Source organism: Callithrix jacchus, chromosome 12 (genome assembly GCF_049354715.1).
Source record: "Callithrix jacchus isolate 240 chromosome 12, calJac240_pri, whole genome shotgun sequence".
NCBI lineage: Eukaryota > Metazoa > Chordata > Mammalia > Primates > Cebidae > Callithrix > Callithrix jacchus.
In genome coordinates this window covers 17,023,575-17,049,958 of record NC_133513.1, presented here as the reverse complement: position 1 = coordinate 17,049,958, position 26,384 = coordinate 17,023,575, and the positions used below count along the sequence as shown (strand labels likewise).

At 45.3% G+C, this 26,384-nt stretch overlaps 1 protein-coding gene across 8 annotated transcripts in view; it reads left to right on the top strand.

The window, feature by feature from the left end:
• Positions 1 to 26,384, top strand: part of SNX29 (sorting nexin 29) — a 591,074-nt gene that overhangs the window by 41,294 nt on the left and 523,396 nt on the right. For 6 of the 8 annotated variants that reach the window (XR_013524649.1, XR_013524648.1, XM_035266111.3 and 3 more), the window contains exons 4-6: positions 6,430 to 6,554; positions 20,559 to 20,739; positions 24,641 to 24,711. Coding sequence is in view for 6 of the 8 variants with exons in the window: in XM_035266111.3 (XP_035122002.1) it covers positions 6,430 to 6,554; positions 20,559 to 20,739; positions 24,641 to 24,711 (377 nt within the window). In the remaining 2 variants the exon portion in view is untranslated. The remainder of the gene's footprint in view (positions 1 to 6,429; positions 6,555 to 20,558; positions 20,740 to 24,640; positions 24,712 to 26,384) is intronic. The other 2 variants (XM_078344734.1, XM_078344735.1) reach the window with 2 other exon arrangements.

The following is a 26,384-nucleotide window of genomic DNA, read 5'->3' as shown; positions in this document are numbered from 1 at the left end:
ATTTGATTTGGTTCATAAAAATGCAGCATTCATGGCTGATCCTGTTGTTTTAACATTTGTCATACAAAAGTATAGGATTCTTAGAAATCTTTTAATAGAATAGTGTGGCAGATTAAGCAGTTTTGAAATATAGGACAGGGCCGAGAGCAGTTTTTTACGATTGTAATCCCAGCATTTTGGGAAGCTGAGGTGGGCGGATCATGAGGTCAAGAGATTGAGACCATCCTGGCCAACATGGTGAACCCCTGTCTCTACTAAAAATACAAAAATTAGCTGGGTGTGGTGGTGTACGCCTGTAGTCCCAGCTACTTGGGAGGCTGAGGCAGGAAAATTGCTTGAACCTGGGAGGCGGAGGTTGCAGTGAGCTGAGATCGCAGCACTGAGCTCAAGCCTGGTGACAGAGTGAGAATCCAGCTCCAAAAAAGAAAGAAAGAGAGAGAGAGAGAGAGAGAGAGAGAGAGAGAGAGAAAGAAAGAAAGAAAGAAAAGACATATAGGACAGGCTAAGTGCAGTGGCTCACTACTGTTATCCTAGCACTTTGGGAGGTGGAGGCGGGCAGATCACTTGAGGTCGGGAGTTCGAGACTAGCCTGCCCAACATGGTGAAATCTCGTTTCTAGTAAAAATACCAAAAAATTGGCCAGGTGTAATGGCGTGCCCCTGTAATCCCAGCTACTCTGAAGGTTGAGGCAGGAGGATCTCTTGAATCCAGAAGTGAACTGAGATTGTGTCATTGCACTCTGGCCTTGGGTGACAGAACGAGACTTCATCTCAAAAAAAAAAAAAAAAAAAAGAAATATAGGAGAAAGCTCTTTGAAAACAAATGCTTGCCAAATATTAACAGAAAACTAGTTGAACTGGCGCACAGTCCGGCTATGCTGGTCTTGGTAGACACTTTTAAATGCAGCAGGAGGAAGTTACTTCATTTTCCATTCACTAATTGTTTTGCTACTTTATCAGACTTACTGAGCACTTGGGGGAGGTTTTTTTTTTTTAAAGCAGCTTTGTTGAGGTCTAATTTACATCCCATAAAAATATACTCCTTGTAAGTATACAGTTCATTTTTTTTTTTTTTGAGGCTGAGTTTCACTCTTGTGGCCCAGATTGGAGGGTAATGGCATGATCTCAGCTCACTGCAACTTCTGCCTCAAGTGATTCTCTAGCCTCAGCCTCCGGAGTAGCTGGGATTACAGGGATTTGTATGTGTGGGGTGTGTGTGTGTGTGTGTGTGTGTGTGTGCGCGCGCGCGCGCGCTTTTTAATAAATTTATAGTTTTCAGTTTTCACAATTCAGTTTTTGAGCATTTCTGTTATCCCCCAAAATTCCCTTGTTCTAGTTAACAGTTAATTTCTACTTTCAACCCCAGCCTTAGACAACCACGAATTAATTGACTTTCTTTTTCTATAGCCAAATGTTCCTTGACTTATGATGGGGTTATGTCCTGATAATCCTATTGTAGAGTCAACAAATCATAACTTAAACCATGGTTATGTTGGAGACTGTCTGTATTTACCCTTCCTAGACATTTTGTGGAATCATCCAGTGTGTGGTATTTGGGTCTGGCATAATATTTTCAAGGTTCTTCCATGTTACATGGATCAGTACCTTATTCCTTTTTTTTAGACCGAGTCTTGCTCTGTAGCACAGGCTGGAGTGCAGTGGTGTGATCTTGGCTCACCACAATTTCTGCTAATTTCTGTATTTTTATTAGAGATGGGGTTTCCCCATGTCAGCCAGGCTGTTCTCAACCTCCTGACCTCGGGTGATCTGCCTGCCTTGGCCTCCCAAAGTGCTGGGATTATAGGCGTGAGCCATCGGCCCAGCCCCTTTGTCTTTTCTGTTGCCAGATGATATTCCATTGCATAGATAGACAACTTTTTTTTTTTAACTGTACTTTAAGTTCTGGGGTACATGTGCAGATCTTGCAGGATTGTTGCATAGGTACACACATGCCATGGTGGTTTGCTATCTCCATCCCAGATAGACAACTTTTTATTTATCCATTCATCTGGGAAACAGCCATATACATAAAAACTTGGAATGATTTTGTTGACTGATGCTGCTGCTGCTGCTTCTTTTTTTTTTCCCCCTCAGTTAGGGCCTGGTTCCATCAACCAGGCTGGATTGTAGTGACGCAATCTTGGCTCACTGCAATCTCTATCTCCCAGGCTCAAGCCATCCTCTCACTTCAGCCTCTCAAGTAGCTGAGACTATAGGCACATGCCACCACACCTGGCTAGTTTTTGTAGTTTTAGTACAAAATCTCATGTTTGCCATGTTGCCCAGGCTGGTCTTGAACCCTGCATTCAAAGCAATCTGCCCGCCTTGGCCTCCCAAAGTGTTGGGATTACAGGCGTGAGCCATCGTGGCTGGCCTGACTGGTGACTGGTGCTTCTTTTTTTTTTGAGACGGAGTCTCGCTCTGTTGCCCAAGCTGGAGTGAGTGCAGTAGTGTGATTTTGGCTAACTGTAACCTATGCCCCCAGGGTTCAAGGAATCCTCCTGAGTAGCTGGAATTACAGGTGCCTGCCATCTAGTTTTCGTGTTTTAAGTAGAGATAATATTTCACCATGTTGGCCAGGCTGGTCTTGAACTCCTGACCTCAAGTGATCCACCCACCTTGGCCTCCCAAAGTGCTGGGATTATAGGTGTGAGCTACTGTACCCCACCTCACTGGTGCTTTTAAAAAAATTAAAATAATCCTATTGTTAAGTGACCCACTTCTTTAAAACGATATTCCTAGTTCATTAAGTTGGAATGGAAGTTTGATGTGATAAAATGGCAAGGAGGCAGCTGACCTCCATAGTGAAGCCAAGTATTGCAGAGAGCATTCTGGGAAATTATAGAGACTAGGCTGAGAAAATAAGGAAGCCCCAGCCCTGACAAGTGAGACCCTATCTCTACAAAAAATAAAGAAAAATTAGCTGTGTATGGTAGTACATGACCGTAGTCTCACTCACTTGGTAGGCTGAGGTGGGAGGATCGTTTGAGCCTGGGAGGTTGAGGCTGCAGTGAGCCATGATTACACTACCACACTCCAGCCTGGGCAATAGAGCAAGACCCTGTCTCAAAAAAAAAAAAGGGAAAGAAAAAAGAAAATAAAGGACTATACTAAAGCTAGTGCCCCTTTCATGTTTTGGGAATTATCATCCATTGCTTCCCATATAAGATGGGAAGCAGTGGAAAGCTTTAGTGTGACATGGTGTATGACATAGTTATAAGTTGCTGCTTCTGTAATGTGTCCACCAGAAGCTAAAGAGTAGATTCCTGTGCTTGGACAAGTATGTTCTACTTGATTCAGTAGTTTTAACTGACCTGGGTTCGAATGACAAATTATATGAAATCTCCTGAGATGCGTCTCCCACCAAAATGTACATCAGGTTTATAATCTTGAGTTCTCTGACTAGAGTGATCATGTTGGTCACATTCTCTATAACAACCAGGCATGGCACTAAGTGCACGTGAGCTTATAGTTAGCAAGAGCAGGCAGCCCTGGAAATCAGACTGTTGTTAACAGAGTGGCAAGCACTGTAGTAAGAGGAAGCTCAGAATGAGGAAACATTCAGGAGGGCTTACTGGAGGAGGGAATACACGAGCTAAGTCTTTTTTTTTCTTTTGAGACTGAGTTTTGCTCTTGTTGCCCAGGCTGGAGTGCAATGGCACAATCTGGGCTCAGCAACCTCTGCCTCCTGAATTTAAGCGATTCTCCTGCCTCAGCCTTCTGAGTAGCTGGGATTACAGGCATGTGTCACCACACCTAGCTAATTTTTGTACATACATATATATGTGTGTGTGTGTATATGTATATATATTTTTCTTTTAGTAGAGACCGGGTTTCACTGTGTTGGCCAGGCTGGTCTGGACTCCTGACCCCAGGTGATCCATCTGCCTGGCCTTCCACAGTGCTGGGATTACAAGCATGAGCCACTGAGCCTGGCCAAGAGCTGAGTCTCGAATGACCAGTAGATAGTGCTCAGATCCAAAGGGGAGGTGGAAAGGGAACATGGGGAGGATGTTAAGAAGAATGGTCTTTGGCAAGGAAGGCATCATAATGATCTAATTATAGGACTAGCATCCACCTGGGTATTCGTGCACGTTAGGTTAATTGTGACCTGTGTGCCTCTGTAACACAGTACTGATGATGTAACCCAAACCTTGGGGACTGGATTTGTGCAGTTTGCCTGCTTTCCATTCCTCTTAGGGCCCTGGTTTTATCTAGAGCTGGTTGGGCAGTTACTGACTTGTGCGTTGGAACCAAGCAAACTGATAGTGATTGTTGAGTTGATTGCTGTATTTGCAAATGATTATTTTCAAGATAGAGGCTTTGGTTAATTACAGAGAACTCTCAACACACTCCAGGTTTTTTTTTTTTTTTTTTTTTCCTTTCTCTCTCTGAGACAGACAGCTGATCTGGGTCAGTGTACCTATGTGCCATGGTTTTGGTTTCTGTGGTATTTACAGAGTTTTGGTGATGTCCCAGCTTTCAGGAAGTCTTAAAATACGTGCCTGTGTGTACAGAGACTAGCATATGCACATCTATGATAATTACCTACCCACTGGAAAAATACTTGTGGGGCACACACTGTGTACCAGGTACTGAGCTAGGTGTCAGGGATCCAGGAAGGATAATGTAAAAGGTGAAAACCAAGCAGTGTTGTTAAGGGGAAGTATTAGATTTGTGATGGCTAATAGGCTTTTTTCTGTGGAGGGCCAGCTTTGGTCATTTGCCAGTGGTGGCCTACAATGCTGGGGTCGATTGGTGATGTCTGTCATGGGCATAGATTACAGTGAAAAGGTAGGCATGCTGTGATTGGCTGATGCTGTGTTAGAGTTGTCTGTTATAGACAGATGACAAGTAAAGATGGAGTAAGGGAGCTAGAGGACATTTATCTTAGAATAAAGGATGTTTGTTTTGGTGATATTGGGGATGGAAGAAAGTACATTGGATCAGTTTGCAAGGATGGGGTTCATGTACAGATGTTGCTGCTTATTGTGCAGTTTTCAGGAGGTCATTTAAGTGTCCTTAGCCTCAGCTTCTTCAAGTGTAAAATAGAGACAATAATACTTGTCTCATCTAGATCATAGTGTTGACGAGAGGAGTAAAATAATGGGTATGAAAATATTTTACTACCCACAGAGTGATAAACACCTGGAGTATTGTTACCACGGGTGTCAGGATGGGTGGAGCAGCAAATGCCCAAGGCTAGGCGAGGCTGGGCTCAATGGTGGTGGCCCCATGGCCTTTGCACTGGGCCTGTCTATCCACCTTCCTTCCCTTGTCATGTCCAGCTTATAACTCCAAGGCCACCTCCATTCAGCCCACAGAATCCAAGCCTGTCCCTGCCCCATCGCCACCTGCCACCTCCCACCTCATCCTGTCTTTTTTACTTCTAAATTTTGATTAACTGAAATGGTCTAGTTAACTTATTCGTGTACCTCCCTTTGCCAGAACCATGCACATGAGTGAGGCAGAAACCTTGCCTATCTCACTCCCACCTTCATCTCCTCAGAGCCTAGAACAGTGCATGGCATGTGGGAGATGTTCAGAATTTCTGCACATTGTTGCATGAATGAGTAGAAAAGGCTCAGTAGTGTCCACAGACCCAATCAGGCAGACTCAGGAGCCCTGGGAAGATTGCTAAGAATCAAGTGTAGTTGCTGTGACCTCATCTCCTTGTTCCTGAATCTCTTATTTCTTTGGTTATTGAGAAACAAATTCAATTAAATGCACAGTAATTGTAACTTAATTGAAAATTCCATCAACTCACAATCTGACTTCACAATGTAATCTCTTACAACAGAATAAAAAATAAGTCAGAATTCATATGGTTGTTATTTTTAGAGCATGTAATCTCTTAGAATAAAGAACGAGAATCAGAATTCATATATATATATATATATATACATATACACACATATATATATATATATTTTAGAGCGTGTAACAGGCCATGAAATCACATAGTGATTCCAATTTGGCAGCCTGGTGAATTCAGTCTCCAAAAACATAGCCTTCTTCCTTGAACTACATGTGATATGAATTAGAGTTAAAACTTGTGAATTGGATGCAATTAACATCCAACTGCTCCCCACATGGAACTGATTGGTTTTTAACTTGTCCCTCCCACTGTACCCCCCACAGCTGGCACCAGTCCCTATTCCCTGGTTCCTTGTGAATTGTTACTGTGCCAGTCTGATGTATATGGGTAGACTGTGCTGGACATCCTGAGCTCTGTGAAATGAACATCAACATGGGAGGTGTGCAGAGTGTCGCAGGTTAGCTACCCAGCCTGCAAATTCAGGTGTCTCCTGTCTGCCTTCACACGGAAGTTTACACCTGGCAGCTTACTCACTCCCTGGAGATGCTGGGGCCGCCCTAGTTGGTACTCCCTTTTCTGGGGGGGACTGATGAGTCATTGGTTCTCTCCCAGGGTCACCTGTCTGTGTGCCCAGTTTGAAGCCGTCCTACAGCATGGCTTGAAGAGGAGTCGAGGATTGGCACTCACAGCAGCAGCGATCAAGCAGGCAGCGGGCTTTGCCAGCAAAACCGAAACAGGTACTGCTCTGCCTGGCCATAGCTTGGAGGAACTTGTCTTCCTTCTGCTCTCTCTTTTTCTTTTTTGTTTATTTTTTAATAGAGGACGGGAAAGTCATCGTGTGGGACTTGGTGGTGGTATGTGTGCACACAGAAATCCATGTCTTAATTGTAGTCAAAATGTTATGGTGTTGTCTGGCATCTGAATTTAAATGAAGTCATCTTTTGTGCAGAATTCTCAGAGCCACATGGTACAGTCTCCTCTGGGTTCAGGGACCTGCAGCACACTGGTTTATTTCACCAGTGTGACGTGCCAGTTGCTGGGAAATTAATAATCTGTTTTAATTTGATGCCTGAGGATAGCATGGCATTTCATAATTAAATGTCTTCAACACCAGCAACAGAAACCCCAGAGATTCTATTATCATCCAATTTAATGTTGGAAAACATTTCCATGTGAATGACAGGCACATGCTAAATAATAACTATTAACACTTAGTACTTAGTGCAAGCCTTGCACTTTGATATGAATTAACTCATTCAATTCTTCGATAGCTCTGTGAATAGTAGGGACCTTTATTATCACCACTGTACAGATGAGGAAACTGTTCATGGTGATCTGCTTTGGAGCTGAACCTTGAAGTGGCTCATGTCATGTAACAAATGTCCTGTGATCTCCTCCTCCCCTGAGCTTTCAGTTCGAGCCCTGCCTGTGGCTGCTGCTGGGAATCCTGGAATCTTTCTTGTCACTTTATTGTATCAGTGTCATTGCTGAGTAAACTGTGCTGTCTTCAGCTGGTTCCCCTTTCACAGCCAAAAGTTGGACCTTATTGCATTTAGTGGCAGTGGTGGAAATTCTGTGCTCACAGAATTCTTAGTCTTTCCCTCTCCCTCCTGTTGCTGTATTATGCTTCCGTTTTTCTCAGCCCTTCAACAGCTCTATTTATTTATTTATTTTTATTTATTTAGGGTTGGGGTCTTGCTTCGTTGCCCAGGCTGGAGTGCAGTGGTGTGATCATGGCTCACTGAAGCCTGGAACTCCTCCTAGGCTCAAGTAATCCCCTTGCTGAGCCTCTGAAGTAGCTGGGACTGCAGGCTTGCACCGCCATGACTGGCTGGTTTTCAAACCCTTTTACAGATGGGGATCTCATTCTGATGGCCAGGCTGATCTCAAACTCCTGGACTCAAGTGATCTTCCACCTCAGCCTGCCAACTAGCTGGGATTACAGATGTCAGCCACCGTGCCTGGGTCCAACAGATCTTTTGTTTTTCTCTTACTGAGATGGAGTCTCGCTTTCTTGCCAGGCTGGAGTGCAGTGGCGTAATCTCGGCTTACCGCACCCTCTGCCTCCTGGGTTCAAGCAATTCTCTTCCTTAGCCTCCCAAGTAGCTGGGATTACAGGTGTGTGCCACCATGCCTGGCTAACTTTTGTAGTTTTAGTAGAGATGGGGTTTTGCCACATTGACCAGGCTGGTCTCGAACTCCTGACCTTGTGATCCGCCCACCTTGGCCTCCCAAAGTGCTGGGGTTACAGCCGTGAGCCATTGTGCCCGGCCTTGGTACATGTGATATTTTGATAAATGCATAGAATGTGTAATGACTTCAACAGATCTTTTTTTTTTTCTCTTTCTCTCTTTGGGCAGTCTCCTGGGGCTAGAGTAGGCTCAGAGAGCCTCCTAGATCTTTGATTCTTGTTTATTTCACCAGTTACTCATTTTCAGAAATGAATCAAACAATAGTCTGAAAGAATCAGACTGCCCAAAGAAAGAAAAAAAAAGGCAAAGATCTGTATCAAAATACCACACGTACCACATAAATATGTACAAATATTACCTACCAATAAGATAATGTGAGCACGGTGGCTCACATTTAGAATTGCTTGAACCCAGGAGGCAGAGGTTGCGGTGAGTCGAGATTGTGCCACTGCACTCCAGCCTGGGTGACAGAACGAGACTGAGTCTCAAAAAAATTACAAGGTGATTGTTGCTGTTCAAAATATACCAGAGACACAGTTACTGTTGCTGAGCTGCCTGTAAAATTTAAGTTGTAATCTTCCCTGTCTGTTCAGCAGCCTCGGGCACTGAGGATCTTCCGACTTTGAAACACTGCCTTCCCCTGCTTTCTGCGATGCCATAGCCTCCTGGCATGCTTTCTTCTTCTTTTCTGATCCTTCTTGGCATATCACTTCTGTACCCTCAAATATTATTCATCCTTGGATTCATTGTTGGCTCTTGTTTCTACGCACGTTGTTTGGGTTCGTTGGTGAAGTTGCTATGTATGTGCCTTTTATTCTTAGTCAGATCCGCAGCCCAGATCCCTTCCTTGAACTCCGTCTCTTGAATGTCTATTTGGTTGTAAAGTGTGGACTCGTCAGTCTCCAAGACTGAATTCTGGTCTTCATCTATATGTGTTCCTGTGTTTCTTGCTTAGTAAATGGCTCTGCTCTTTACCCAGGTCTCCTGGACCGCTCTTGTGCTTCCTCCTAGCCTTTTCCTGCTTCTCTGCTCCTAAACCAGTCCTGCACAGAGCACTGTTTTCTGTCTCTCACATGGGTCCCTGAGCTATTCGCAGCTTCTCGATCCTCAGTGAGTTCTCTTCTTTCTCCCAGTTGTGTTTTTCTGCTTTCAGTCTTGTTCAGCTCTAAGCCACTTTGTGCATCATGAAGTGGTCTTCTTTAATGACCATCCCACTCCCTGACTTATTCCACATACCCCCACTGACTTAAAGCTCTTCCATGGGTCTCTTGTAGAGTTGGGACAAAGCACCCAGTTCTTGACATGGCTTCTAGGGTTCTCTCCCCGACTGACTTTGCCTGTCTCTGTTCTACCTCATATGCTGTGCTGTACACCAGGGCTGACAGGCAGCGCCAGGTAAGACATCACCACTCTTACATCCAGTTGGCAAAGAAATGATGGCCTGAGCCCTACAAGCTCCCTTCCTGTCATGCCCCTGCCTTGGGACTCTTGGGACTTCTCCACAATTCAGCAACTAAAGCACTAATGGCAGTTCCTGTGTGGGGCAGGGCCTTCAGCGCCACTGCCTGTGCCTTCCTTGGTGCCTCTCACTAATTTAGATGATTCAGTCCTGTATTCGTTTTTATTTTTATTTTTTTTTGAGACCACATCTTGCTCTGTCACCCAGGCTAGAGTGCAGTGGTGCTACCTCGGCTCATTGCAGCTTCTGTCTTTTGGGTTCAAGCAATTCTTGTGCTTCAGCCTCCTGAGTAGCTAGGACTACAGGCATGTACCACCATGCCTCCTAATTTTTGTATTTTTAGTAGAATTGGGGTGTCCCCATGTTGGCCAGACTGGTCTTGAACTCCTGACCTCAAGTGATCTGACTGCCTCAGACTCCCAGAGGGCTGGGATTACAGGCATGAGCCACTGTGCACAGACCAATCCTGTATTTTGAACAGCCCTCCTGGTTTCTGCTGTCTTGAACCTCTTCAAATCTGGGAGTTCTTCCCTTCCGCTACCCTCCTTCCTTCCTCAACTCTAACCCAGGCTTCTACTGGCCAAATTTCTATTCTCTCTTAAAAAAAAATACGGTAAAATCTACATAATGGTATTTCCCATTTCAGCCATTTGAGGTGTACAGTTCAGTGTAAGTGTACTTAACATACATTCACATTGTTGTACAATAGTCATTACCGTCATTCATCTCAGAACCTTTCCATTTTTACAGACCGAAACTGTGTACTTATTAAACACTAACACACACTTTCCCAGACCCCCGCCTCTGGCAGCCAACATTGTACTTTCTGCCTTAGTGCATTCTACTTTGGGTTCCTTGTATAAATGGAATCATGCAATATTTGTTCTTTTGTGTCTGGCTTCATTTAGCATAACATCTTCAAGGATCATCCATGTTGTAGTATGTGTCAGAATTTCCTTCTTTCTAAAGGCTGAATAATATTTTTGAGGGTATGTAGAGCCCATGCATTGTTTATTCCCATGACAGTTGGGTGTCTTCCATTTATGGGCTATTGGGAATGGTACTGCTGTGAATATGGAGCTACAAATATTTGTTTTGTCCACTTTTAGTTCTTTTGGGGCATGTACCCAGAAGGAGAATCCTGGATCATATGGTAATTCCATGTTTAACTTTTTAGGAATCATCAGAGGGTTTTCCATAGTGGGTATACCATGTTACATTCCCATTAGCAATGCACAAGAGGTCCAGTTTCTCCACATCCTTGCCAACTCCATAACTTGCCAATGCTGGCATTTATTTATTTATTTATTAAGACGGAATCTTAATAAATAAATATTAACTCTTTCGCCAGGCTAGAGTGCTATAGCACGATCTTGGCTCACTGCAACCTCCATCTCCTGGATTCAAGCGATTCCCCTGCCTCAGCCTCCTGAGTAGCTGGGACTAAAGGCATGGCCACCATGCCCAGCTAATTTTTTGTGTTTTAGTAGAGATATGGGGTTTCACCATGGCCAGGATGATGTTGATCTCCTGACCTCATGATCTGCCCATCTCGGCCTCCCAAAGTGCTGGGATTACAGGTGTGAGCCACTGCACCCAGCCTGCTTTTTAATTTATTTTAATTAGTTAATTTTTTTGAGACAGAATCTCACTCTGTTGCCCAGGCTGGAGTATAGTGGTGCGATCTTGGCTCACTGCAGCCTCCGCCTCCTGAGTTCAAGTGATTCTCCTGCTTCAGCTTCCTGAGTAGCTGGAATTTCAGGCATGCGTCACTGTGCCTGGCTAGTTTTTGTATTTTTAGTGGAGAGAAGTTTTTACCATGTTGGCCAGACTGCTCTTGAACTCCTGGCCTCAAGTGATCTGCCTGCCTTGGCCTCCCAAAGTTCTGGGTATACAGGCGTGAGCCACTACACTCGGCCTATGCTGGTTTTTTAAATTAGAGAAGAGGTATAGAACTTTAATTGTATACATGGTAAGAACCAGAGAGTGATTACCACCCCCCTTTTTTCATATATATGTGTATAGTAATAATTATTTTTTATAGGGACAGAGTCTTCCTATCTTGCCCAGGCTGGTCTCAAACTCCTTACCCTAGGTGATCCTCCCACCTCGGCCTCCCAAAGTGCTGGGATGACAAGCCTGAGCCACCATGTCTGGCTTCCTCTTTTATGTTTTCATGATTGCCATCCTAGTGCTTATGAAGTGGTATCTCATATGGTTTTGTTCTCTTCTCTCTTGAAGTTTCAGAATTGTTTTAAAAAGCCGCTCATGAGTTCCCTATGTGGTTCAGCTGGACTGTGCCCCTCTTCTAGTCCTGATTTCTTCTTCCGCCAAACCTATGTATGGCACTACCTGTTTGCTTTTTCCTTTTGTTTTCTTTTCTTTTTTTTGAAACAGAGTCTCGCTCTGTCCCAGGCTGGTGTGCAGTGGTGTGATCTTGGCTCACTGCAACCTCCAACTCCCAGATTTGGCAATTTTCCTGCCTCAGCATCCTGAGTAGCTGGGATTACAGGCATGTGCCACCATGCCCAGCTAATTTTTATATTTTAGTAGAGACGGGGTTTCATCTTGTTGACCAAGCTGGTCTGAAACAACTGACCTCAGGTGATCTGCCTGCCTTGGCCTCCTGCAGTGCTGAGATGACAGGTATGTGCTACTGCATCTGGCTGCACTACCTGTTTTCTTACTGTTTCTCTTTTTTGAAGGTAGTGAGCAACTGTATCTGACCTCACTCATCCTTATAGCTCCAGTGTCTTGCAAGGCACCTGGTCCCCTGCATAGTAGAGGCCACCAAAGGACTGCATTCAAAATAACCACTCAAGGATCCTGACTTTAGGGCACACTGCTCATTTTCCCAGGAAGCGGATCCTCTACCCTCAGCGGTCTGTACGCATCTTCACAGTCAGTGGGAAGCAGTGGGTGGTAGTATACCCACAACTGTAAAATGAGAGAGACCAACTTCCTTGATCCTCAGCGGGGTTTTTTGAAAATGGTTGATTGCACTCAAAGCAGAATTTGTATTTTGCTTCATTGGGTCACCTTGGGTAACAATTTCATTTCTGGAGAAAAATTAATTTTGTAGGAAGCTGATGCGCCAGGGGAGCCCTGGGTCCATCCTTTTGACGGTGAGGGGAAGTCCAGTTCCTCACCCTCCCGTCCCTGCTTTCGGTTCCCTGTTGGTGTTTTTCTTTTGTTTCATGAACGTGCAAATCAGCTGCTTTTGGTGAGGGAAGCCTTGGAAGGATGTTGCTAAAGATGCAGAGAAAATGCTGAACTCCACTGAGGTGAAAAAAGTGGTTGACAACTGGCAGAAAGAAACTGGCCTTAGGGAGGAAGTCAGAAGCCAGTGTGCTGTGCCCCTTGGTCTCTGTGTTAACTCCTGGGTTGCTGGATCATGGGGCTGTCCACAGGGTCCCTTGGGTGTGGGCCCTTGATACCCAGGGTGGCAGGGGCTTAGGCCAGTGTCCGTTTACTAAGGGGTATGAACGTGTCCCAGCATGTTAAGATCTAGTGGAGCTGGACTGATACTTCTTGGGCAAATGTGACTTCTCCTTGTTTCAAAGGTGTTTAATCCTGATATCTTATAAATTAAGATTTAGGCCTGTAATCCCAGTACTTTGGGAGGCTGAGGTGGGTGGATCACTAGAGGTCTGGAGTTCGAGACCAGCCTGGCCAACATGGTAAAACCCTGTTTTCATTAAAAATATAAAAATCAGCTGCTGGTGGTGGTAGGCATTTATACTTCCAGCTACTTGAGAGGCTGAGGCAGGAGAATTGCTTGAACCCAGGAGGCGGAAGTTGCAGTGAGCTGAGATCATGCCCTGGCACTCCAGCCTGGGTGACAGAGTGACTCTACCTCAAAAAAAAAAAAAAAAAAAAAAAAAAAAGACTTGGCCAGGCGTGGTGGCTCCTGCTTGTAATCCCAGCACTTTGGGATGTTGAGGTGGGCTGATCACCTGATGTCAGGAGTTTGAGAGCAGCCTGACCAACATGGTGAAACCCCATCTCTACTAAAAATACAAAAATTAGCTGGTCATGGTGGTGGCATGCCTGTAATCCCAGCTACTCGGGTGGCTGAGACTAGAGAATTGCTTGAACCCAGGAGGCGGAGGTTGCAGTGAGTAGAGGTTGCACCACCACACTCCCAGCCTGGGCAACAACAGCGAAACTCCATCTCAAAAGAGACTGAGTTTGGCCTCTGAGTTGTCAGTTTTTAGATCACAGTTATCTAGGCTGTGAGCTGTGAGTTCCATGGGCCCTTTGCCTTGCTCCTGTAAGAATGTAAATGACTCTTCAGATTATGATGGCATATGCCCCTAAAAGGAAGTAAGACACAAGATTTAGAAGTGCTTCTTAGAAATTACCCACTTTTTTTTTTTTTTAATTTAAGAGACATGGTCTTGCTCGGTTGCCAGGCTAGAGTGCAGTGGTGGAATCATGGCTCTCTGCAGCCTTGAACTAATGGGCTCATGCGATCCTCCCACTTCAGCCTCTTGAGTAGCTGGGACTACACATGCACGCCACCATGCCTGGTTAATTTATTTCCCACTCTTTAATAAAGGAGCTGCTGTGCTGTACACTCTTGTAGAATGGTATTATGCTGAGCTCTGGTTCTGGAAGGCAGTCTTGTGGCTAGTTGGAAAATGGCCAAGTGACAGAGCGCAGCCCCTTGTTGGAACTCTGCTCTGCCAGTCCGTTTGTGCCTTGTAGTCAGGCTTGTTCAGTTTGGGATGTGACAGATTTGGGAGCACCTGTATTCACCGAGTTCTCAGGCTGGCACATGAGTGAACTTGGTTACCTTTGTTCCTGGCATGGCTGATACCATGTATGGCTGATTCTGTTAGATTCTGCCCTTGGCTTCATCCCTCTGTCTTTTTTTGGCTTTTATAGAACCTGGATTTTGCTCTAGACTTTGGTATGTCCTCCTTTATCTTGGTGAGGGATCCTGAAGGATTAAGCCAGTTTTGAGTTTTGTTCTCTGCTCCCTTATGATTTTCTGGGATTACTTGTTCTTTTCCAGTAACAGGGGCGATAGAGCTGGCTTCATCCTGTTTCCTTTCTTCATGCTCAGTTGTGAATGAGATGCCCAGAGTCATGACAGTCCTCTGGGACAGTGAGATCAAAAGGTTGGAGATTCTCGCCTGACACAGCCTTTGTATCTCTGGCCTACCGCCAGACTAACCCAGCTCCATGGCGTTGGATTTTCTTTGTGTGTGGGTTTTGGTTTTGTTTTGATTTGTTTTTAGAAACAAGGCCTTGCTCTGCAACCCAGGTTGGAGTGCAGTGGTACAGTCATAGTTCATTCCAGCCTCAAAATCCTGACCGCCAGTGATTCCTCTGCCTCAGCCTCCCAAGTAGCTGAGACCACAGGTGTATGCCGTCATACCCAGCTCCTTGTAGCTGGGTTTTCTGTTTCCTTTTTTAGAGATGGGGTTTTACTGTGGTACCCAGGCTGGTCTTGGGTGTTCTGTTTTTTTTTTTTGGTTGTTGTTATGGTTGTTCAGCAGTGCTTTGTTTGTTTTGGGGCACCGTTGTCACACTGAGGAGATGCCCCTCACCCACCATGGCTGTGGAGCACAGGTGTTGCTTAGTGCCTGGCGTGTTCTTGGTCTTCTATAGATGGTTGTCAGAGGACTGAAGAACATACCCTGTCTCACTGCATTAGTTCCTGTGGTTGTAAATGATAGAAAATCCTTTAGACTGATTTAAGAAAAAAAAAAAAGGCTGGACGTGGTGGCTCATGCCTATAATCCCAGCACTTTGAGAGTCTGAAGCAGGCAGATCACCTGAGGTTGGGAGTTCGAGACCAGGCTGACCAACCTGGAGAAACCCCATCTCTTTTTGTAAAAATACAAAATTAGCTGGGCATGGTGGTGTGTGCCTGTAATCCCAGCTACGTGGGAGGCTGAAGCAGGAGAATCACTTGAACCCAGGAGGCAGAGATTGTAGTGAGCTGAGATTGTATCATTGCACTCCAGCCTGGGCAACAAGAGTGAAACTCTGCCTCAAAAAAAAAAAAGAAAAAAATATCCTAATTAATCTGTAAGGAAAAATAAAATAAACTAAAAGATGAAGGACATTTATTTACTGACTCAAGTAACTAAGAGTTCCTCTCTGAGTTGAGTGGGATTCAAGCGTCCTGACTTCTCCCAAATTTGTTTCCATCTGTCTCTCAGCACAGCTTCTCTGTGATTGGATGTCTTTCTAGATGTGGTCTCTCTACATGATGGGGTGGAAAATGGCCCCAGGTAACTCCAGGTTTCCATGATTATTAGAGATCCTACTTCTAGAATGGAGTTGGCACACTGCCTCCTTAAGGGCCACATTATAGGCCTCGTGAGCCATGCGAGCTCTGTTGCAGTGACTCAGCTCCGCCACTGGAGCAGAAACTTGGCCACAGACAATATGGGAGCAAGTGGGTGTGGCTGTGTTCCAGTAACCCTGTGCTTACAAAAACAGTCTGCAGGCCAAATTCGACCCCCAGGCCGTAGTTTGCTGACCTCAGCTCCTGGAGGAGACAAAGCCTCTCTTCTAGTGGCTCCAGTAGAATTTGTGTGAAGGGTCCCTGTGGCCCAGGGCTAAGACTAGGGTGAGGTCAGTGAGACACTCACTTTGGCCACAAAATTGAAGGTGGTGCCAAAAAGCTTATCAATCAAGATAAATAATATTTTCATGCAACATTAAAAAAATGAAAGTTGCATATGCCCTGGTTCTGGCCAGTTAATTGCCTGCCCTGGGTTAGCTGTCCACCCCTGCAGTGGGGAGAGGTTAGGGTAGTGCTGAAGGATGCCAGTGGAATGTGTTCCCCATAGAAAAGCGGGGTGCTCTTGCTAGAAGAAAGGGAAAGGGACCAGGCATGGTGGCTTACATCTGTAATTCCAGTGCTTTGGGAGGCCGATGCAGGAGGATTATTTGATTCTAGGAGTTCAAGACCAATCCCAGTAACATAGTGAGACCTCTGTCTCTACAGAAAAAGAAAAAATTAGCCAGGCAAGGTGGTGTGCACGTGTAGTGCCAGCTACTTGTGAGCCTGACGGGGGAGGATTGCTTGAGCCCAGGAGTTCAAGACTGCAGTGAACTATGATTGTGCCACTGTGCTCTAGCCTGGGTGACAGTGAGAACTTGTCCCTACCCTGCCCCCTCGAGAAAAACCCAAAAACAAGGAATAGGAATGCTGTTTGGTGCAAATGTAGTAATGATATTAATTGCTGGTTTTTATTGAGCACCAGTTATATGCCAGGAATGTTAATAACTATGGCTAACCTTTATTCACTGCATTTATTGGATACACTTTACATGTACTCCTGTTTCTCATTTTTCCATCATAGCAATCCATACGGATAGGTACTGTTCTCTCCATTGTACAGAGGAAGAAAACAGGACAAAATAAGTTTCCCAAGGTCACACAGTGCCTGAACTAGAATTTGGGCCAAGGTTTTTGCCTTCCTTGGGGTCTCCAAGGTATGAATTCTTGGCATCGGTGATAGTTGAGGCGTGATAGAAACTTTGCCAAAAGCCTTTGCTGTCAGACATCCTCTGTTAATAGGTGCCCCAGGGTAGTCCTCTTCAACACCCCTCCCTGGCACTTGTTCTTGGTGGCATTTGACTTTCAGGTGTTTGGAGAACCAGAAGCCCTTGCCCGCTTTTGGACTTAACCCCATGTTTCAAAGCAGATCAGTATATATCCCCAAATTAAATTATGGACACCACAGGCACTAATTGGCAGGTGAGCTGCACTTTAAATAGACCACATTAATTCTGGCAGTGCAAGTGGAACCCTGCTGGAATAATTCTTATCATCATCAGCATCACCCTGACAAGCTTTAAAAAGATTCTGTAGCAGTAAGCAATTTGCAGAATTGAAAGGTGAAAACACACTTTAAAACATTCAGTAGATTCAAGGTCAGAGGGAGGTGACTGAATTGTTCAAGACAGGCTGCAGGTGAGAGTCACTTGATTGCACGCGTGATGGACATGCAGACGGTTGTCTGGGGTCTTTCCAAACACTTTGTTGGCCAGCTGGCCCAGGGCATTGCTGCCGCCAGATTCCCTATCCTGGTTTCTGAGTGAGATGGAGAGTGGAAGGAAGGCTGTTTTGTACAGTTGGGTGGTTTAGACTGATTCGATGGGCTTGGGAAGGGATTAGTTTAACATTTAGGAATTGAGACAAGATAGTTTTGACAGTTTTCAGTTATTCCTGGGAAGTTTATTCTGAATGATCCCAGTGATTGGCTTGATCCACAAATACTTATGCACACTCATACATATGTATACATTTAGATGCTGCTAACACAAAATGAAGCCATGCCAATGCTCTCTGCTATGAAGGGAATTAATTGTTAAGTAAATGCTGGTTGGTCATCATCATGGACTGGACACTGTGCTCAGTGCTTTCTTTCCCTTTCCAGTTATCCCAGTAACCCTGGGCGATTCTGTACTTTGTGTTGATTTTATGGGAGAGGATTCTCAGGCTTAGCATGGTCAAGTGACTTGCTGAGGTCATTTGGTTGAATGAACTTTTCCTTTGTTTGTCCTGCCCGCTAGACTGGAAGCGCCTTAGGAATGAGTTCTTGTTGTCTCTAGCTGGTAACACATATCCTAGCTTGGTTCACAGCTCAGAGGAAGAGTGGAGTGGATCCCGGTGAAGTTGAGTTAAAACATTAGAGTGAACTTAACTAGCCTGCCATACAGTTTCTGGAGATGTTATACTTGCCTCCTTCTGGAAGGCAGGTCCAAAGCCTTCGTCACATTTCAGAGGGGACTGTGAGCCTGTTGAGCTCCTAGATTGGAAGCCAGGTCTGGCTGCAAAGACTCAGCTTGGAACATTAAACAGTTGTGAATGTGATCATTTTAAAGAAGGCCAGGTTCCCTCATTTTGCAGGGCAGTGTGATTTAGTGGTTTGCAGTGAGCTGTGAGGTCCCTTTCTGCCATACTGCTTAGTAGCTGTGTTGCCGGGATAGTTACTTCACTTGTCCTGGCTTCAGACCTTGTCTCTCATATGGAGATGGCCTTGGTTGTTATGATGTCAGATGTAAAGCGTTTACTGCAATGGCTGGTGTGTAGTTAGTGCTCGGTAAATAGTAGTTGCTGTTATTGTTATTGCCAGCATGAAAAAGTGTTGAAGAGCCAATGTTAAGTGAAGAAAATTGATACAAAATTATGTGTACACTAGCATTACAACTATGAAAAAATCTGGGGTTGGGCACGGTGGCTCCTGCCTGTTTTCCCGCACTTTAGGAATCTCAGGTAAGAGGATCGCTTGAAGCCAGGAGTTTGATACCAGCCTGCGCAGCATAGCAGAACCTTGTCTCTACAAATAAATAAAAATAAAAAAATTAGCTGGGCATGGGGACGTGTGCCTGTGTCTTAGCTACTCGGGGGGCGAGACAGGAGGATCACTTGAGCACAGGATGTTGAGGCTGCAATGAGCTCCAGCCTGGGTAACGGAGGGAGAGGCCCTGTCTCATAAATAATAATTTTAAATGTATGTAAAAATCTGTGTACATGTGGACAAAAAGTGGTGGAATGTGAGCAGATACAAGTAGTTGTAGGAATGACTGTCTTATGGATAAAAACCAACTTTCTTAAGTTTCTCGTACAGTCTTAAATATGTTTCTGTCCTGAGACTGAGTAATTCAACATGTGGAAATCCTTCCTAAGAAACTAGAAATGAGGACAATTATTTATGTACAGGGGTGTTCTTTACTGTATAGAGGGAAAATTGGCCATGTGCTATGTGCTTAGTAGTAGGGAAATAGTTATATTTTAGTGGAAAGTCATCAAAAATCATCTTTAAAAGACTATTAATGATAATAGGAAAATGCTCATGATCGAGACAAGAAAATAAATGAATCAGGATACAAAATTATATATATAAATGTATATGCATATACATTTATACAATATATATATCTGTTTTTGAGACGGAGTCTTACTCTGTTGCCAGGCTGGAGTACAGTGGCATGATCTCAGCTCACTGCAGCATCTGCCTTCTGGGTTCAAGTGATTCTCCTGCCTCAGCTTCCCAGGTAGCTGGGACTACAGACGTGTGCCACCATGCCTGGCTAATTTTTGTATTTTTAGTAGAGACGGGATTTCACCATGTTGGCCAGGACGGTTTCGATCTCTTGACCTTGTGATCTGCCTGCCCTGGCCTCCCAAAGTGTTGGGATTACAGGCATGAGCAACTGCGCCTGGCCTAATTGTTTTTTTTTTTTCTTTTTTTGAGACAGAGTCTTGTTTTGTCACCCAGGCTTGGAGTGCAGTGATGCGATCTTGGCTCACTGCAATCTCCACCTCCTGAGTTCAGGTGATTCTCCTGCCTCAGCCTGCTTAGTAGGTGGGATTATAGGTGTACACCACCATGCCCAGGTAATTTTTGCATTTTTAGTAGAGACAGGGTTTTACTGTGTTGGCCAATCTGGTCTCGAACTCTTAGCCTCTAGTGATCCGCCGCGTTGGCCTCCCAAACTGCTGGGATTACAGGAGTGAGTGAGCCACCATTCCCAGTGTCAATTTTTATTTTAGATTCAGAGGGTACGCGTGCAGGTTTATTACCTGGGTATATTGCGTGATGTGGAGGTTTAGGGCACGATTGAACCCATCTCCCAGGTGGTGAATATAGTACAGTAGGTAGTTTTTCAGCTTGTGCTGTCCTCTCTGTCTTCTCCCTCTAGTAGTCCCCAGTGTTTGTTGCTGTCTTGATGTCTGTGTGTACCCACTGTTTAGCTTCCATTAATAAGTGAGAATATGCAGTATTTAGTTTTCTCTTTCTGTTTAATTTGCTTAGTATAATGGCCTCTAGTCATCCATGTTGCTGCAAAGGACATGATTTTGTTTCTTTTTCATGGCTGCATAGAATTCTGTGGTGTAAATGTTACCACCTTTTGTTTATGCAGTCCACTGTTGATGGGGATCTGGGTTGATTCCATGTTTTTGCTGTTATTTCCCACCTTTTCCATGCTAAGGGGATACTCTGTTACAATCCCCAACATCATCTAGGGGTTGTGTGTGTTCCTCTCCCACTGCTGAGTGCCCCAGGCCGAGTGCCCCAGGCCAAGTGCCAGGCACCTGTGTCCTTTCTCTGTAGAGCCTGTGTTCTGGTACTACGTGAAGGAGGTCCTCAACAAGCACGAGCTGCAGCGCTTCTACTCCCTGCGCCACATCGCCTCGGACGTGGGCCGGGGCCGCGCCTGGCTGCGCTGTGCCCTCAACGAGCACTCCCTGGAGCGCTACCTGCACATGCTCCTGGCCGACCGTTGCAGGCTCAGGTACGTGGCTGGAATGGGACCTGGAATGGGGTGGAGCAAGGGGTGAAGATCCTGGAGTCTGGAGTCAGACCACCTGGGTTTTCATCCTAGTTCCCCAATCTAGGATGGGCCTCCCTGTGACAGCTCTGGTGTGTTCAGCTGAGCTGTGGGGAAAGCTGGGGGAGAATCATCGAGAGACTGCCTGTAAAGGGCTTGGCATGGCACCTGCCTACAGCCAGCTTAGATGTGGAGAGAGCTGTTGTCTTAAGACATAGCTTGCTCTTTACTTTCTGGATTATTTTTTTGAGATAGATCTTGCTCTGTTGCCCAAGTTGGAGTGCAGTGGCATGAACATGGCTCATTGCAGCCTGGACCTCCCTGGCTCAAGCAATCCTCCCACCTCAGCCTTCTGAGCAGCTAGGGCCCCAATCGTGTGCCACCATACATGGCTAATTAAAAAAATTTTATTTGCAGAGATGGGGTCTCAGTGAGTTGCTCAGGCTGGTCTCGAACTCCTGGGCTCAAGTGATCTTCCTGCCTCAGCCTCTCAAAATGCTGGGATTACAGGCATAAACTACCATTGCCAGGTCTGGAATTTTAATTTGGGATTCTTGCATTCATTCAATCCCAAACTAAAAACAATATCGAAATTTTAGGCTGGGTTTTTTTTTTTTGAGATGTTCTGTTGCCCAGGCTGGAGTGCAGTGACACTATCTGGGCTCGCTGCAACCTCTGTCTTCCTGGTTCAAGCGGTTCTCCTGCCTCAGCCTGCTGAGTAACTGGGATTACAGGTGTGCACCACCAGGCCCAGCTAATTTTTTTGTATTTGTAGGAGGGATGGGGTTTCATCATGTTGTCCAAGCTGGTCTTAAACTCCTGACCTCAGGCGATCTGCCTGTCTTGGCTTCCCAAAGGGTTGGGATTACAGATGTGAGCCACTGTGCCTGGCCAAGTCATTTATTTTTATTAAAACTTCCATTTTAGACCGGGCATGGTATCTCATGCCTGTAATCTCAGCACTTTGGGAAGCTAGGATGGGTGGATCACTTAAGGTCAGGAGTTTGAGACCAGCCTGGCCAACATGGTGAAACCCTTCTCTACTAAAAATACAAAAATTAGCTGCATGTGTTGGTGCATGCCTGTAATCCCAGCTACTTGGAGGGGCTAAGGCCTGGGAATTGCTTGAACCTGGGAGGCAGAGGTTATAGTGAGCCAGGATCATGCTACTGTACTCCAGCCTTGGCGATAAAGCGAGACTCTGTCTCAAAAACAAACAAAGCAAAACAAAAAACAAAAACTTCCATAATTTTGTTATTTTGTTGTTGTTGTTTGTTTTGTTTGAGACAGAGTCTTGTTCTTTTGCACAGGCTAGAGTGCAGTGGCATCATCTTGGCTCACTATAACTTCTGCCTCCCGGGTTCAAGAATTTATCCTGCCTCAGCCTCCTGAGTAGCTGGGACTACTGGCATACACTACCACACTAGCTGATTTTTGTATTTTTAGTAGAGACAGGGTTTCATCATGTTGGCCAGGCTGGTGTCAAACTCCTGCTCTCAGGTGATCCACCTGCCTTGGCATCCCTAAGTGCTGGAATTACAGGCGTGAGCCACCATGCCTGGCTGTGGGCATTACTTTTGCTCTAAGAATAGTGGACAAGACATGTTGTTTAGTGTTCTTGAGTGATACAGAGCGACACTGATGAATCCTGTTCTGGTTCCTTAAGTAACTTCTCCATCAGCAATACCCAGATCTTCAACAGTGAAATTTCACTAAATTCAGTAAGTAGGCAGTTTGTCAGTAGTGTGACGTGCTCCTTTAATTTTTATCTTGCCCTGTGTTCCCTAGTTCAGGTCCCCTCTTCTGCTTTATCTACTGCTGTGGTCACCCCTCTACTGGTAATGTTTCAGGTCTTCTGGTATTGTGCACTGGGACTCTAAAAATACCCTTAAAGTTATCTGTTGCCTGTGGCATCTTGTTCAATTGTATAGTAACCTCTATGAGTTTAAAATGGGAGTGCTTGGGAGCGGAGAGGACCGACCCTGATGGCACCTGTGTACCGCTCAGGGTCAGAGTCCAGGGGCTGAGAAGTCTGAACCTCTGGGGCATTAACCAACTTTGGTTGAGGAGAACATACTCCGGTTTCTTGAAGTAAATTTCTGTGAGGCTCTTTGCTGCATATCATTTACGGGTAGTTCAGAGTTATATACTCAGTCTCAAAGTTGAAGTGAACAGGAAGCGAGTCCAGCAGTTAAGAATCACAGTTGACCTTACCTGGATCACTAGCCAATTCCCTAACCTGATGTGGGAAAAACACATTCATTTAGACGCACAAAACGGGCTCAGAATTTTTTTTTTTTTGAGACGGAGTCTTGCACTGTTGACTGGATTGGAGTGCAATGGTGCGATGTTGAGTCACTACAACCTCCGCCTGCTGGGTTCATGCAATTCTCCTGCCTCAGCCTCCCTAGTAGCTGGGATTACAGGTGCGTGCCACCATACCGGCTAATTTTTTTGTAAAATTAGTAGAGATGGGGTTTCTCTGTGTTGGCCAGATGGGTCTCAAACTCCTGACCTTGTGATCTGCCCGCCTCGGCTTCCCAAAGTGCTGAGATTATAGGCGTGAGCCACTGTGCCTGGTCATGGGCTCAGATTTTTAAAGAATCGTGATTTTGGGAATCAGGTGCCGTCAGAATGTCAGCTTGAGCATGTGGTCTGTGTGTATACTTAACATTTTCTGGTTAAGTATATTGGAAATGTGTCTCTTTTCCCTTTCTGTTGGTTGTATTCAGTCACTTCAGTGGCTAATTTTTCCAGTCCCTCACTCAACTTACAGGTTGCTTATCCCTGATTTTGCTTTAGTGAAATTGAGTTTTGCCTCCATTAATTTAGAATTCAATGACCTAGCGGGGAAGTTATGGCATTGGGGATTTTTGGTTGCTGTATCTTAACGGGGAGTCAGAGAGAGCTTGGAAGTTGGATTTGGGAGACCAGCTTTTAAGCCCTGGCTGGACCATTTTTTGGCCAGATGAGCTTGGACAGGCCCCGTAGGCTTCCCTGACACCCCTACCTCACCTGCCATGTAGATTTGTGGGGCCTTTTTAGCCTCCTAGCCCTTTCCAAGGATAACTTGGGCATTCAGGTAACCCAGGCAGGCATTATATTGCTATTATCATTATTATTATTATTATTTTGAGGCGGAGTCTTGCTCTTCCATCCAAGCTGGACTACAGTGGTTCGTTCTCTGCTCACTGAACCTCTAGGTTCAAGTGATTCTCCTGCCTCAGTCTCCCAAGTGGCTGGGAGTACAGGTGCCTACTATTAGGCATGGCTAATTTTTTATGTTTTTAGTAGAGACAGGGTTTCACTATGTTGACTAGGCTGATCTTGAACTCTTGACATCAAATGATCCCCCCCGCCTCAGCCTCCCAAGTGCTGGGATTACAGGCGTGAGCCACTGCACCTGGCCAAGGCAGGCATCATGTTAAATGCCCTGATTAATGAAGCCATAGAGGCTCTGTGATTTCTGTCTGAAATGGTCTCTTCTTGTATTAGGCAAATCAGGCAAGCCCTGTTGTCTGGGCTTAGATTTCCTGTCTGTCTCTTGGGGGTCATTGCTTGAGTGGAAGTCATCCATCTGTCTGCTTCCTTCTGCTTTGCTGCTTTATAGATACATTTACATATCATGTCTATTTTAGTATTCTAAAGCTGGCGGTGTCAGGGGACCAGCAAGGAAGTTGTAGGATGTATGGGTTCCATCTTCTGTTCATAACCAGAAGCTTTAAACCAGCAGAGACCTCAGACAAATCATATCCCGCCTGAGGTAACCAGGTGCAGATCTTCCAGGGAGCTAATAGAATTGCCTGGTCAATGGACACAGGGAACCACTACTAAGAACTGTTTCCTTTTCTCTTTCAATCTGCAGCACTTTTTATGAAGACTGGTCGTTTGTGATGGATGAAGAGAGGTCTAGCATGCTTCCTACCATGGCAGCTGGTAAGCCTGGTCCAAGCCAGAGCTCCGGGTCTTGTGATGCTTATGAGCAGAGGGGCTGCCTTGGGGTAGATCCACAACCCCATGGGATGCTGTGATTCTTCCCTGTCCCTCAATAACTTAATGAGTCACTTGCTGCTGTCTTTTTTTTTTTTTTTTTTTTAACTAGCATTGAATGTTGGGTCCATTTTGCATCCTTTTTTTTTTCTTAGAGCCTCACTCTGTCACCAAGGCTGGAGTACAGTAGTGCATGCAATCTTGGCTCACCGCAACCTCCACCTCCTGGGTTCAAGTGATTCTCCTGCCTCAGCCTCGGGAGAAGTGAGGATTACAGGAGTCTGCCACCACTCCCGGCTAATTTTTGCATTTTAGTAGAGATGTGGTTTTACTATGTTGGCCAGGCTGATCTCCAACTCCTGAGCCCAAAGTGTTGGGATTATAGGCACGAGCCACTGTGCCAGGCTAGAATGTTGGGTCGATTTATCTAGAATGTGAGACCCTGGCAGAGAAAGCGTAGATTTGAAGGTTTTTAGTTGGGCTTTGGAGATGTAATATGCATTGGGGGGAATTGGAGGTGGGAGACCTACCTTTGAATTCTGGCTTTACCCCTTGCTACCTAGTGACCTGGGGTGGATGCTGTAAGCTTTGCTACCTTTTCTTTCCTCTCTGTGAGGTGGGAATCATGCTGTCTTAGCAGTCAACTTCATGGGGCTGTAAGAGAATCATGTGAGGTCAGGAGTCATGTACATGATTAGTCAACCTGGAGGCCCTGGGTTATTGTTACTCTGTGGACTGTTACACTTTTTGCTGTTTGACTTAAAGGGTGAAAGGTGGAATCAGCTGGACTGAAGTGGGCAGCTTGCTTCCTCTTTCCAAGTTCTTTGTTGCCTCCTTTTTGTTTTTCCTTGAAAGTTTATACTAAGTCTTATGTATTTGGGGTTATGTCCTGTTCATTGATAAGAAAAAGGATTTGACCATGATTTCCTTTGTAGGTCATAAGATACCAGTGTAAGTTTCTGCCTACAGCAATGACAGTGGTGCTGTCAGTGCACATTTGATGGTTTACTGAGCTGAGTGTTTTCGTGAGTGAGTGCCTTTAATACTTAGAATCCTGTGAGGGAGATAATATTGTCCCCATCTTACAGATTAGGGGACTGGAGTACAGAGAGATGATAAGTTGCTGGACCAAGGTTTTGTAGCTAGTAGATGGCAGTGCTGGAATTCACCTCCAGGCAGCCTGATCCCAGAGCTGTGTCTTCGCCTTCTCCCATCTGACTTCTTATTCCTATTTGTCTTCCTGGCTGTTAGGGAAAGAATGTGACATGACTCTACTCCCATGATAATGGGTATCTGCTGACCCCAGTTTTGTGGGAAGTTTTAGTTCTTTTTTTTTGAGACTGAGTCTTACTCTGTTGCTAGGCTGGAGTGCAGTGGTGCGATCTTGGTTCACTGCAACTTCTGCCTCCCGGGTTCAAGTGATTCCCCTGTCTTAGTCTCTTGAGCAGCTGGGACTACAGGTGCATGCCACCATGCCTGGCTAATTTTTTTGTATTTTAGTAGACAGGGTTTCACTATGTTGGCCAGGATGGTCTCGATCTCTTGACCTCATGATCTGCCCTCCTCAGCCTCCCAAAGTGCTGGGATTACAGGCGTGAGCCACCACACCCAGCCAAGGG